At 32.5% G+C, this 15,633-nt stretch overlaps 1 protein-coding gene across 1 annotated transcript; it reads right to left on the bottom strand.

Moving 5' to 3' along the window:
* Nucleotides 1-7,924: 7,924 nt before the first annotated feature.
* On the bottom strand, nt 7,925-11,141 carry LOC127105255 (BTB/POZ domain-containing protein At3g22104). Its single transcript, XM_051042426.1, has 3 exons — nt 10,710-11,141; nt 8,935-10,041; nt 7,925-8,546 (listed from the first exon to the last, which is right to left on the bottom strand). The coding sequence occupies exons 1-3, from the start codon at nt 11,079-11,081 to the stop codon at nt 8,097-8,099; spliced, it is 1,929 nt and encodes a 642-aa protein (XP_050898383.1). The 5' UTR covers nt 11,082-11,141; the 3' UTR covers nt 7,925-8,096.
* Nucleotides 11,142-15,633: the final 4,492 nt, after the last annotated feature.

The raw sequence follows: 15,633 nt of genomic DNA, 5'->3' as shown, positions 1-15,633 counted from the left end.
ATTAATTGATTATAGAATCACAAATGTCCTTCATAATTTAGATGTTTATTTATCTTGAGGAGTGTATGTGCATGATTATTTTTTATCTATTTGTTTATATCGAACCTTGAGTGTACACGAAATAACATGTTATAATTGTGACAAAATCACGTCGCTTTCATCGATTTTAAAATAATCCGAGCCGATTTCAAAATAAATCACATACTTATCGGTTCAAAGTTGAGCCCATTTTCAAAACACCTTTGTAAGTCGATCGCTTGTAAAAGCATCGCCATCAACCTCACATGGCTTACTCTTGGGCCTTCTTACAATGAGACCTATTCGGTTTTAATTAATCGATTAGATGGATTATTCACTAAATAAATTCAATTCATTCACAAAAATGCAAATTTTAAAACCTCGATCCGACATCGAAAGTTAAATTAAAATACTTAATCACATCTAAACAACACTTCATTTGAAAATGAAAAGGGGGATGGTTTTGAGTTTTCAACTCCTCTCCTCGATTATTTGAATACGAGTTTTCTTACTCGGTTAGTCAAATGGTCGTAATTTCTAATCCATTTAAGCACAAACAAATCAAATCCTTTTATAACAAAAAACCAAAAGGGAGATAACTTTGAGTCTTCAATTTTCTCCTTGACTATTTGAATACAAGTTCTCTTACTTGGTTAGTCAAATAATTGTCGTTCCTCCACAAACTTCTAAACCCGATTAAATCAAATTATTTTCATAATAAGCTAAATGAAAAGGGATATGACTTTGAGTTTTCAACTTCTCTCCTCAATTGTTTGAATACGAGTTCTCTTACTCGGTCAGTCGAACAATTGTCATTTTTTCCACAAACATACAATTTAATCAAATCATTTTCTTAACAAACTATACGAAAAAGGAGATGGTTTTGAGCTTTCAACTCCTCTTCTCAAATGCTTGGATATGAGTTGTTTTACTCAGTCATTCAGGTACTTGTCGTTAATTCTAAAATACGTCAACCATATACAACTTTATTTTCATAAATATTTAGATGAAACAGAAAGCGGTCTAGAGTCTTCTATTCCTTTTCCAATTATTAGGATACGAGTTGTCTTACTCGACTATCCGAGTATTTGTCATCCTTTCAAAAACACCTTAACTATTATTAATTTTTCCTATAATTTAGGATGAAAAAGAAAGTGGTCTAGAGTCTTCTATTCCCTTTTCCGACTGTTAGGATACGACTTGTCTTACTCGACTATCTGAGTAATCGTCATCCAACCAAAAACATCTCAACAAATCAAAATATCCAACATATCAAATTGTCACCCCAGTGTGACCAAAGAACACCTATTAATCCTTTCTAATGCGCACAATAAACCAATGCTTAAACCTCCGCCGAGAGTAGACAAGCCAGCGTTTAGCCTTTAGAATGCGATCTACACAATTGTTCATTAAAAACACCAACCAACCGTAGTTTCCCAAACTACGAATGCTCTGATTTCCTTATTATACCATAAGGATACGTAGGTAGGAGATTACTGTATCTTCGCGAGCACACTAATAAAAAACATCCCCTTTCTCTCTTCCGAGGTTCTCATCCATTTCTATTTTCAATATTTTATAACCCAAAGATAACAAACAAACATAAATTAACACCCGAAACACAAATTAGAACTAAAAGGTTCTCGTTGAGTACAACGGACGCACGAGGTGCTAATACATTCCTCTTGCGTAATCCACTCCCGAACCCAAATATGATTGCGACGACCATTATTCCATTCCCTAAAGGTTTTATCGATATTTTCCTATCCCTTCATTGGGATAAATAAAGTTTGGTGGCGACTCTGTTCGAACGTAATTTTTTCCGCGACCATCGCGAGGAATCATATTTTTCGAGATGCGACAGAGTGCCACGTGTGCAAGTTGATCTCTCAAGTATACAAAGGAGATCTTAAGCCAGAAAGAACTTTCAGACTCTTAAGGAGTTTCAAATTGCTCACCAATTGATATGAAATCCCTCCATGTTCTTATTGTTGAGTAGGTTGAGATTGAGCTTGAACACTATCTACAAGAGGGAGAAGACGACACGATGCAATAAGATATCATTGGCATTGGCAATGACCAAGCAATAAATATTAGAGATCATGTTGTCGTTGATCCAAACACCGTGAGCAGTGGTACCATAAGGCCATAGATCACTATGGCACAATTTTAGTTTAAACTCATGATGTCTTAGATACTGCAAACTATCAGGTAGTACTATGGTGTCGCAATAAATGATCATCATCTGCACTTGAAACAATTCCTTGATGCTACAAGTAGCTTCAAGATTCCTATAATAAATGATAACCCTTTCAAGCTTAGATTGTTTCCATACTCTTTAAAGGATATAGCTAATAGTTGGATACGTTCCTTAGAACCAAATTCCATGGCTACTATTGACCAAATGACTTCAAACACAATATGGGGTGAATTGTGATATTCAAAATTTGTGATTAGTTTATATAAACTTTTAATTTTGAAACTTTATATTAAAGGATATAAATAAGATAGAAAGAGGATAGAGATGAAGAGAGATACGCATCAGAAATAAAATAATCAACAGTAAAGAGAGAAGAGTTAGAGAGTGCACTAGAGATTTATACATGTTCGGCCTAACCATTTGGCATACTCATGCTCCCACAAGTTTCCCTTTGAGAGTTCCACTAAAATAAGACTTGAAATTTTACAGGATTAACCCACAAACCTTCAACAAAAATCAGACAAAGCTTTTATTCAGGCTTAACTCAAGAACTTTCACCTAAAAAATTTCCAAGTTTAGCTTTTCAACCTTTAAATCCTTTACAAAGATAATTCACAAGAGAACACAGTTCTTATAAGGGCTTTTTAGTCTTTCAACACTATGAAAATTTTCTTGAAATAGATATTTCAAAAACAGAGAGAGTAGAATAAAAATAAAGAGGTTTCTATTCAGAAATATGGTGGGATCCCGCAACAGTATCGATAACCCATTTTGAATTCTTCTTTGTTAATGTAGGTCTACATTTGAATTTGCATTATGGGTTTTTACATTTAATAACATCTCATTCACTATCTGATTTAGAAATCTTTTAATGAAGATAATTTCTAATGAGACAGTGTTGAAAGGCAAGAGCACATTCTTCCTTGCTTGTAAATTACATCCCCTTATCTAGATCCCCAACTATGGGGTGCCTAGTGGGTGTATAATGTAGTTCCTGAAATAGAGGAAGATAGTGCTGCAGAGGGAAGGATTGTGAAAATAATCCTTGCCATCATCTAAAAGGGTTTTGAAATTCAATTGATGACATGGAACCGAAGGATGTTATATTTTTCATCTTAATATACTTCTATAATAGTTTAAGTTAGATATCCATACACTAACAAGTAATACATATCATGCATAAGTTTATATGGAGACCGTACATCTATTTTCCTCCGAGTGATTATGGTGATAGCATAATTTGGAGTGTGACAACATCTTTGATATGTTTCTACATTATTGAGATGCATTAAACGGATAAGTTAAACTCCAATTTGGGCACCTATAAGAAATTCCATCTACACAAATATGTCTTCTTGAGCATCACAATATGGATATGATCCGGTCAGGGAAAGTACAATATAACATATTGAACAAAGAGGAACATGATGAGTGGAGGAAAAGGCAATGATTGGTCTTCACTGTGACATTCTTAGCGGGTGAGGTAAAACCAAGCTTTGATTATATGTCTTGATTTAACTCAATTTTGTTTAACTATATCTATGACAACCAATTTATAAATGGCTCCCGCCATCATGGATCTACTTCCACCCTATAACATCAAGAAGTTCCCCAACCCTACCCAACACAAAATATATCCAAACATTCTTTCTCAGCAATCCATATTCAAACACATACTTTCAACCAACTCAAACTCAACAAATCTATAACTAAGAAATTCCAGAACCACCAACAAGCATCTGCCACACACACCCATACCAGTACACACAAACAACACAACAATAGATAATATATATCATACAGTTTCAACACCAAACACCTTACACCATTAACCCCTCAATCAAACTACCACTAACAACCACTGTAACAAGAAACATCATTTTGCCCACCAATTCAATACACCTCAATCTGTCAACCAAACTTCTACAATTCAACCCCCAACAACACAACTTTAACCCTTCATCCTCTAAATACTATGCAACATCGACATTGGCAGCATTTCTGTCCCTTCAGTTGAACAAACATACCGAACCATCAACACACTACAAAAACAATTTCCAACTGAGGAAGATCTTTTGAATTATGACTTTGAGGGTGATCCTAATCTTTTATCTGATTTTCAAAATATTGAAACACCCTTAAACGCACGACAACATTACCAAGATTCTTTGTTAGACAGTTCTACGGCTGATCAAGAATTAGGTAAGGACAAACATCAACCTAAAGCTCGCATGTATGGAATCGGCGGTTGCTTAATGCAACAATGTTGTCGTTGATTAAGTTTTTATTTTTTTTACTGTAACTCTTTTATTATACTACTGTATAAAATTTTCAATGATTATTAGTTTTGTTTTTCATTGTTTTAAAATATTTTATAGTTTTTTTTATCATATTAATTATATTAAAAAGAAAAAATATTGATAAAAAATGTTAATATTCACAAAACTTATTATTAAAATAATAGTTTTTTATTAAAATAGTTTTTTTATTAATATATTAATTATATAATTAATGAAATTAATTACGATGCTCCGTCAGTGTAAAAAGATTTACACTGTCCATTCATCACCATCATCCGTTTGCATTATTTTATAGATTTTTAAAATAAAAGTCAAATTTATTTTAATATCCAACGTTTAAGATTAATTGACTGTGTAAAATCCTTTTACACTATCAATATATTTCAATTAAATTCATGATTAATTTACATGATCTAATAATAAAAAGCTAAGAAAAAAAGGGTTTGATATGGTAATGAAAAGGTGCAAGTGTGCCTGTTTTACCAACACTTTCTTTATGACATAAAGCAAAGTTTTAATCTCGTATATCTATCCTGTTATTTTGTGGATTTTTACAGAATATTAATATAAATTATTGTAATTTTAAAATTAAAATGTATAATGTTTACTGCCCTCTCTCCGTCTTTATATTTTTTCCTGAGACAAACTAAAATTGTAAGCACACTCTCGACAATCCACTTTATTTTGTTTGGATTTTTGTGAAGACGAATTGGAATGGACGCTTGTTTGCCATCTATATGCATAGCAATGTTCTCGTACTATTACTTCCACTTTTAATAAAATAAATACTACTCACTTTTAAATGTCTCGCACGGATGCACAGTTGTAGCTAAGTGGCCCCTCTGGTAATTTCCTTTATACTTTTGCTCTATTATTAAAAGTCCTTTCATCAATAGTGACTTGCCAACAAATCACAATTTTATAAGTTGACTTGAAACTTTATGTAAAAATCTGATCTAGCACATATCTTGTCCATATTTACATCCACAAATTTTGGGTCAACTCTGATTTACATGAACAAAGCATTTAAGTAGAGTCAACATTGTTATAACTTCAAAAACAATGGACAAATAAATTTGGATTTCGACAGATATGGTTAAACATTGTTACTAACCGTGTATGTTTTCGCCACCATTGGGAAATCATTTTTTTAGCAATAACACTAATATTAATGATTGTTTTAAAACTGTTTTACTTTTATATAATTTTCCATGTTCAACCCACTTTATCTATGTTTGATTCTACGTTTGAACTCTCCAAAATTTAATTTGAATATGTAAAACTGATTTTGAAATATTTATTTACATTCACTTTACCCCAAAATTGATTCTTGTAACTTGAATTTCATATAAAATTTATTGTTCCTCAATTTTATCTTAAAATATTTAAAGATAAATCAATTCATACTCAACTCACTTTTAAACAATTTTTTTATAAATTAATTAATTTAAAATTTATTGAAATATATCTTAAAACCTTATGATTTGAGATTACATAAAATAAAAATTAATTTAGAAGTTGACAATGGTGTGGCGATACATCCGCTACAGTGGGGTCATCAATAAGTATGGTCGCACGCAAGGGGTTGATGGTCAGCAAGTCGATTTCGACGAATGATTCGAGTTAATCGTAGATATATTACTTTTAGTGAGTTTCGTCAAAGACCTCCATAGTAATAACCTCCACTCATTTGTAATCTTTTGTAACAATTTTTAGAATGGAAAATAGTAGTAGTGAGAAATAGCTACAGAGATCTCTTATTATCATTTGACCCGTAATAAGATAAAAAGGAAGATTGTATCATCTTAAAGGAACAATTATGCAGGCCTTGAGTGTTATGCTTTAGATGTGATTAAAGAGTTGCAAAGTTCAAAAATATAGACCTTTAAAAAGACCGTCGAAGCAATTGAAGTTAAAGACGACTGAATAACAATACTTGTGGGAACTTGATAGAAATTATTTAATGGATTTTAAATTCGCAAAAAGCAGTAAGGTGGTTGTTGATGGATAAATCGACATCAATACAGTTTCAAATCAAGGTGAAGATTGTTCAAATGTCTTAAAACCTTAATTGATAAAGAGAAATGAAGCACATTTCAAGAATGTGAAAATAGAAATTACCTTGGAAGTTGACTGAAGCTGGAGTCGTGTGGCGACGAAGTCGGTACAACGGGCCAATGTCTTGTCATCGGCAAGCGACCGTGGCTGACGGGTCGGTAGTGGTCGGGTCGATTTCAGATGGCTATTCAGTCCGACGGATATCGAATCCGATCTAAATAATTTTGTATATTCGGCTTGGTAATTCTAATTTGTTAATGAGTTGTGTTTTTGACTTCTTAAGTATTTGTTGCAGTTTTAAATATATAAATCTTAATCATTCTTGGCTTCACAACATTCAAAAGTTTTAGGGTATGTTTGTTTCAAGTTATAAAATAACATTCTCGAAAATATAATATTGAAAATGCAATAATCCCACGCTTGTTTCAAGTTTTTAAAAATTGTTCATGGATATTCTTTATTTTTAGGAATTTATTTTACACATAATTTTTTCTTTAATTATTCTCATGTTAAAGGGTGGGAATCCATAATTCCCAGGGGAATAAAGTCCAACTAACTCTAACTTTACTCACATTTATCCTTAATTTTATAATTTTTTAATTAAATTAAATTCTTAGGCATTCCTTGAAACTCTAATATTTGGCCAAACACATTGATAGGAATATTATTCCTGTAAATAATAATCTCGGGAATATGATTCCAAAGAATGCTATTTTATAACTCAAAACAAACACACATTTAGAATTGAAGACATAAAGTTTAAAAATCTTAATGGTAATCTTAGAGAGAAAGAATAAATTTTTAAAGTGTGTTCTTGAAATTTGGAAAATTCTCACGTGTATGATTCATATATAAAGATAGAGTTTGAAAGATAGGAAAACACTTTAATAGAAAATATATTTTATTTTTGAAAATTTTCAGTGACTATTTTTTAATAACTCTTTTGTAGTTTTTTAAACAACTTTTAGAAATATGGTGAGAGTTAGATATAATTATTTTTAATAACTCATTTGTAATTAGATCAATTTAATTATGCAGCAATATTAGATGCAAAGGTGCGGGTTCGAACCAGCAGGTTCACCTTTAATCGAAAATACTAGCCATTACACTCCTTGAAAAATTATTATACACTTTATGCAGAAATGACATATCTCAAATTCAAACCCTGATCTTTATATATCAATATCATTGCAATTATCATCCGAGTAATACTTGCTGAACAAAAAAAAAAAACAAATTTATCAATTCCCCCCGGATACAATTATAATTTTTTTTTTAGTAAAAGTTCTAAAAATGTATAACTACAATCAACCTAATACTATATTTTTTTAACAACTGCTTATGGATATGCATGCAAACTCTTCCATTATTTAGTAACTATACAATCAATAGTAGTGTTCTTACTTCTTACCCAATCAACTTCAATTAAACATAAACTTCAACACACACAAAACTGATACCTTTACTATACAGATATGAAAATTACAAAATGGAAAATAAAATCTAAGAAATATAAAAACTCATGAACAAAGCTTTGGCAAAGATTTACCATAACTATTAGATGCTTTTGATTTGGTCATCTTAGCCATCTGACTTTGCATTTTCCTACAGATTTTCTCTAACTCCATAACCCTCCATTGCATTCCTTGCAAATGTGCTTTGAGTTTCTCATTATCAGGTGGAATATCAAAATTGCTAGCATACAACACAACTAGTTGTTCATTGTCCTTTTCTTTCTTTCCCTTTTGAGATGAACCGCACGATGAATCGCTGTACGGAGTTGAAATCGGAGTAGTGGCATTGAGTAAATTTTTTAGCTTCGATTGCTGAGAAACAAGAGCTTGAACCGCGGATTTTGATGGAAATTTTGTGTTCTTCGAAAGGTGTAAGCATGCTTGAGGTGAAAGCTTCTCATAATTTAAACCATAGCATATCTTTATTCTTTCTTCTTGTGATAATTGAGTATGAACCTATAACAGAATGTAATCATAATTTTAAATAATTTCATCATAAACTAAAAAGTACCGACTCCGACACAGATACAAAAGTACCGACTCTGACACAGACATGTGACACAACATGAACCCATTGTATGAATTAGACATCCAAATCAGGGACTAATTATGCGCGTAATATTAGGAATCTCAATACACGCTGTCCATGAGCCCGACTAATCCAAGGGGACCAATCTCACCGTCCTCTAGCAGGGGTTCGTTTAGAACCCGAGTAAAACTCTGTATGAACTGGCCCAATATAAAAATTGTTAGCACCTAGCGGGATTCTGATCAATGAGTTAATAACATGACCAAAGTTATCGGCATTCAAATATAAAATTCAAAATGGAAAGAATCACTATACCTCAAGATACATGTCCATTGCATGGTAGAGCTCATCACAAGAATCCCTAGCAGAATCAGGTAGAGCTGTGGCAAGAGCCAAAAACTTTGAAGTTTTTAAACAAGGATCAGGAGCTATTTCAGCTATATACAAATCTATTAAGTTAGCAACTTTCCTCATCCGAACGGGAGCGGCCGCACCGTTTCCTTGGCGCATAAATGCTTTCAAAAATCTCAGAACAAGGTTCACATCATATAAGTAGTTTATTCCATAGGGAGAGGGAACAAGTAAGTTGTCCAAGGTTACTTGATCCAATTGCGAACCAATCATAATCTCCAACTTGTTCCTACAGCTTTTACTTATGTTCAAACACAAAGTTACCCTAACAATCCCAAATAATGTCTTGAGAGAAACAGAACTCTGGTCCATCTCATAATGCATATCTATCACCATTTCTATGATTTTGCATTTCTCATCTGTAGAAGCCGTCGATACTTTTGCCTTCTGATAAAAGAGAAGAAACCTGCTTATAACATGATGATCCAACTTACTCGAAAGCATCGACTTTACCAACACGAGAACCATCGCGGGAGTCAAAAACAAGAGATCTTCAAACCACCACGTCGAACGAGCGAAACTCGTCTTAATACTCTCGGTACTTTTCGAGTCGCACGAAAACCGAATCCCTGAACTGTCATTGGAGCAACTCGATGGACACGGACTTGCTTCACTAGCCAAAACCAACCTCCCAGCTACAGCATCCAAACACCTCTCTACCATCACAGAAGAATCCTCAACCAGTAAACTCTGACATTGCTTTAAAGCAGTCAAAATTTCCGACCACGACCAATAACCAATCCCTTGAAGCGATTTCTCAGTTTGATCACATAAATTAGAACCATTTTCGACAGATTCATTCATCTCCATATATTCAGCACCACAACGCGCGAGTAACAGATTCGAAGGACTTAACTCAGCATTTCCATTGTTATAACAGAATCTTAACATAAGCTCAAAACCTTCAGCGCCGCCCGGAAAATCATGGAATATCACTTTAAGCTTTCCACTAGAACCACTTGATTTTCCAAATACTTTAGCCAATTTTCTTGAGTACTGAGTAATAACAGTCTAAAAAAGTTCCAATTCAAACAAATTATAGATTAATCAAAGTAAAACTATAGGTATAAAAATAGCAAAAAATGCAGAGAATAAAAGAAAAGTTCAACAATAATTAAAGCTCAAAAACCACAAAAATTATTGAAGTTGTTGTAGACAATAAATTGAGAATGAAAGTGAAGTTTATATGCTAAAAAAATAATAATCAAGCATGGAAGGTTGTAGAAAAGAATTAAATAGGTTGAAAGCAACCCTAAGAACCTGTCAAAAATGTGAATAAAAACAAACAAAATACGAAGGTGAGCCATTAAAGCATAAGAAGACCATAGCAGTAGCATTTAATGTGAAATAAATATTAAATAAATAAATAAATCAAAAGATGACAAAAAAAAAATAGTTTTTGTGATTGAAAATCTTTGCAAAGATGGAAAAACAGAACTTTGCCCCACTTCACTGCTATGTAGGTGCAAATTAATTATGAAGAAAGCAACAATCATATAAAAAATTACCAAAGTGAAATTAAAAAAAATTCTAAATAAAATAATTGTTTCATAATCATTTTTTTTTATTATCACCACCAACGTCAATCACTTTAATAGCATAAACTTTACACCATAAATTATAAACCCTAAAATAAGAGAAAGAAAGAAAAAATGAGATTGGATTTGGAATTGGATTACCTTATTGACCATGAAGGTTTCTTCTCCATTAACATCAACTTCAAGATTGCAGTAACAATCTTCCATAACTTGAAAGAAGAAAAAGGAAAGAGGAAAGAAAGTGAAAGACAATAAGAAAACAGAAAATGAAAGAGGTGTTTTTTTTCTCTTCGCTTCAATTGAGAAGGTCAAAATGGGGATGGAAGAGGAAAAGGAAAAGGAAAAGGTGATGTTGATGAGACATGATAAAATTCTGAGAGGAAGAAGAAGACAAAGGAGAAGAAGACAAAGAGGGTTGGGTTGGGTTGTGGTGAATTGGTGGTTGGTTTTGTTGGAATGGATATGGAACAAAACAAGGAGAAAGGTCGAAGTGAATAAGAAGCAACAAAGCATGTAAAGACAGAAGATTGACTTATAATATGTGTGGAGAGAAAATGAGTCAGACAGAACACACAACACAATGTTACAAGGAAAATTAAATACAAAACTTGTTTGTTTCTGCTAATTTTTTTTATTTTTTATTTTTTATTTTTTATTTCAGAAATCGAATATCTTTAGAGTGAATTAAACTTACTGGCTAACATAATGTAAACATAAAATGATAATTACCCTACTTTATTTCATGAATACATTTTTAATTGCTGATACGAGTAGAATAATAACTTACATACGATCTCCAACTATCATTCATTGAATGTATAATTTATTTTTCAATGATTTTTTTATCCTTGTTTAATTAATTGTCATAAGGAAAAATTCAGATGATAGTACAATTATTTCTTTAAATTATTAAGAAGAAAGTAATGAGATTAATTAATTTTTCTATTTTAATACACAATTAATCATTTTCTTAAATAATATACCAATGTTAGTAATTTTTTAAAAGTAGAAAATTAAAAAAATGGAGAAAATATTATAAATAAAATCACACTAATAAATTTTTTACAATTATCGTCTCTTATTTTATCAAATTCATGAAATTAATCGTCATATTTTAAATTTAAACAGATATGGGCACTTATCATATTTTTGCACTTAAAATTAATGATATTTTCATTTTTAAAGGGTTAAATATGTTTGACGTCCTTATAAATATTTCGAATTTCGTTTTTAGTCTCTTTAAACGTTTACTTCAAACAATCGTCCTCTTAAATTTTTCCGTTCCCAAAATTGGTCTCTCTCGTTAAAATCACTTAACGATTGCATACGTGGAAGGCCAAATAAGATAATTTGTGACAAGTGGCATAATGATATGAATTATTTATTTAAATAATAGTGCTATTATTAATGAAATGTTGGCAGAAACCCTAATTTCTCTCTATCTTCTTCTTCGTATCTTCGAATCCCAATTCTTTATCAGCAATTTTCGAATCCCCTTTCTTCATTAGCCGTATTCGAAATCTCCTTCTTTACTCCAATTGCATCTTCCTCAAGGCGCAGCAAATCAGGTTCTTCGCATTACACAGCTGTGAGCAACCGTATAAGTGGAAGATGTGCTTGTAATGCTCATTTAATAACATACCATTGGAAGAATGAACCTATCAAATAAAAGCTTTTTTGGAGATGTCCATTTTGGCAAAGTGAGAAAACCTGCAGTTTATTCATATGGGATGAAGATCTAACACAAGATTATTGGCAATCAACCTTTATTTGTTTCGTACGCTCATGAAGGACAAGATTATTGGCAATGTAAAGGGTAGAGATTGTCACAATAAAGATGCATATGATCAGCATGCTCAAAACCAAAAGAGCTCAACAATCCTTTAAACCCTTTGATTTCGCAAGTAGCTTCAGCCATGAAGTGGTACTCAACTTCGACCGAAGATCGAGACATTGTAGTTTGCTTATTAATCTTCTAAGAGATGGGAGAACTGCCTAATATCACAAAATATGTTGTCAAAGACCGTCTAGCGAAAGGACAACCTACTTAGTCTACATCACAATAGCCATACAAGAGCAAATCATAATTGGTTCTTAGAAGAACCCCTTTAACCAATATTGCCTTTTAAGTACCTAACAACACGAAGAGTTGAATTCCAATGTTGAATATTTAAAGTATGCATAAATTGAGTGAGAATGTGACTCAGGGTGAGTAATAGTCAAATAGATAAGGCGACCAAAGAGACTCTTACATTCTAATGTATCTTTATGGTTTTCCTCTTCAACAAATTCCAATTGATGGTTTTTTTCTATAGGAATGGTCGTAGGCTTTGCTCCCAGCAGTCCACGATCAAATATTAAATTCAACGCATATCTTCGTTGCGAGAGAAAAATACCTATGGCATTCTATGAAACCTCAATACCAAGGAAATATTTCAACTTTCCAAGCTCTTTCATGTGGAAATAATGTCCCAAATAACCCTTGAATTTATGTATGTCATCCATGTAAGATTTCTCAATATAATTATATCATCAACATACATTAAGACATACAAGTCATTGTTATAGTGACACAACATGAAAAGAGAATAATCAGAATAGGATTGTTCGAAGCCATAAGTTTTCAAGGCAATTGACAATTTAGCAATCAACATGTAAGGGTATGTTTCAAACCATTAATATATTTTCTAAGGTGACACACCTTATCGAGAGATATTTTATAAATCCAAGAGGCAATTTTATATACACTTATTCCTCAAAGTCCTCATGCAAGAATGCATTACATACATGCATTAGATGTAGTTGTAATTTCTTGGCTGCCACAATGGCTAAATTTTTTGAACCTCCACCATCTTTGTTGTGGGAGTAAATGTCTCATTATATTCAACGCTCTTAACTTTTTTTCCATGAATTACTAATCTTGCTTTGTCCTGCTCATTAAACCCATATTAATTAAATTTGATCTTATATATCTATTCACATAATATATCTTTCTTTCCCGGTAGTGAATCTTCAGTTTTACATGTACCATTATCCTTCAAAGCTTGAACTTATTCCTTCATGGAATTTCTCCATTTCCCGTCCTTAACACCCTCGACAAAAGAATTTGGATCATGCTTTGTTATAATACATGCCAAGAAAGAATTATGTTGTACAAAAAAATGTCACAAATAACAAAATGTGCAATGGGATAACATGCACTTAAGGATTTTGAATGAAGTGGTGAACTATAATAGAGGCTTACAGTCGTAGTATATGTGACATGATCTTTCAAACGTGTAGATGGCTTCTTGATTATATGTCTTCGACCAATAAGTTCATTAGTTTGAACACTTTGTTGGCAATCCATTCTCGCACCTTGGTATACATATTTTGTCTCACTTTGATGCTCCATGAAAGGTACTCCCTCATGGTTTTCAATGTCCTTACATCATTTCCTACATGTGCATCCCCAAGTCATTAGTAGTCACAACATTTTTTGTCATTCCCTTTCTCATATTCATTAATTGGATAAAGTGGTGATCCCCATTCATCTATTTGTGTTTCACACATCTTGTAATTGCTAGAAAGGGGAATATATCTTTCACAAATTTCAAATTATGAGATATAAAATACTCTTCAGTTTGAATATCATACACTTCCCACCTTTTTTTCTCCACAAGGGTAGCCTATAAAAATGCATCTTCGACGCCTACTATCAAATTTATCTTGCCCGTATTTAAATTAAGATCATAACACAAACATCTTAATGTCTATGTTTGTGTATATATGGGTTTTGCATCAAATAACACTTCATAGTGAGTTTCCCCATCAAGTAGTGTAAAAGGAGTTGGCTTAATCAAATAAGTAGCAGTAAGAAGACACTCTCCCCAAAGTTTCAAAAGAAAATTGGCTTAACAACTCAATGCATTTTCCACATTCAATATATATCGATGCTCCTTTTCCATCTTTCCATTTTGTTGCGGTGAGTAGCGGATTGAAGTTTGACAAAGGACACCATTTTATTCAAAATAACTTTTTTGTCCTCTAATTTACGTTCCATTATCATTTCTCAAAACTTTAATTTGTTTGTTATGTTGCCTACGTACCATAGAATAATTGTTTAATGTTATGAGAGACTTCGTATTTTGTTTTCAATACATATACCCATATTGCAAGCGAACATTCATTGACAATAGTTAAAAATTAAATAGCACTACAAGAAGCCTATGTTCTATAAAGTCGTCACAAATCAAAATGAATCAAATCAAAACAATTCTTTGCATTGTTCTCACTAAAAAATGATTCTTTTATTTGCTTAGCTCTAAAACAAACATCATAAGTTTTTAGTCTACTATCAATATCTTTTTCACTTACATCAGGTAACATACATATTATCTTAGATGATGAGTGTCCCATTCTTTTATCCCACAACTCAAAAAATACAACACCGTTTTCTTGATATGAACGAAGTGGTGTCACCATACTAAGCACATAAAGCCCCTTAGATTGTTCACCCGCTCTAAGTGAGGTCATGTACAACACACATAGTAAAGTGAACAATATAATCAGCATCATATAAAAGTTGAGATATTGAGATGAGATTTCAATTGAAATTAGGGACAAAAAGAATATGCTTCAACATTTGCTTGTCAATAATAATGACCATTCCTTCTTTATTTGCGTATGGACTGTGTCCCATTGGGCATTCCAATAGGACAAGGTCGTATCTCTCGGATATCATTCATGCATGAAAGAGTTCTAGTCATATGATGGGAGGCACCTGCGTCAATAAACCATGTATTCTCACATGTTTTTCTTGTACTTATCCCACCTTTTTGTGCGTTAATCACATTGAGAAAAGCATTCCACTACTTTGAGCTTAATCTTGCCAGTACCTAATCATATTCGTTCATCATTTCTTATGTGTCATTAATCACTTGTGCCATATTCACTTTTGCATTATTTCCTCTTCCTTTTCCTGCACAGTTCTTTAGTCGTTTCACATGCTTTTTTGTGTCCATGATCACGACCTTCATATTATTTTCTATCTCCCCACCAATATAGGTAACCCACTCGCTGAAAA

Source organism: Lathyrus oleraceus, chromosome 7 (assembly GCF_024323335.1).
Source record: "Lathyrus oleraceus cultivar Zhongwan6 chromosome 7, CAAS_Psat_ZW6_1.0, whole genome shotgun sequence".
Taxonomy (NCBI): Eukaryota; Viridiplantae; Streptophyta; class Magnoliopsida; order Fabales; family Fabaceae; genus Lathyrus; species Lathyrus oleraceus.
This window is presented reverse-complemented; position numbering and strand designations above follow the sequence as displayed.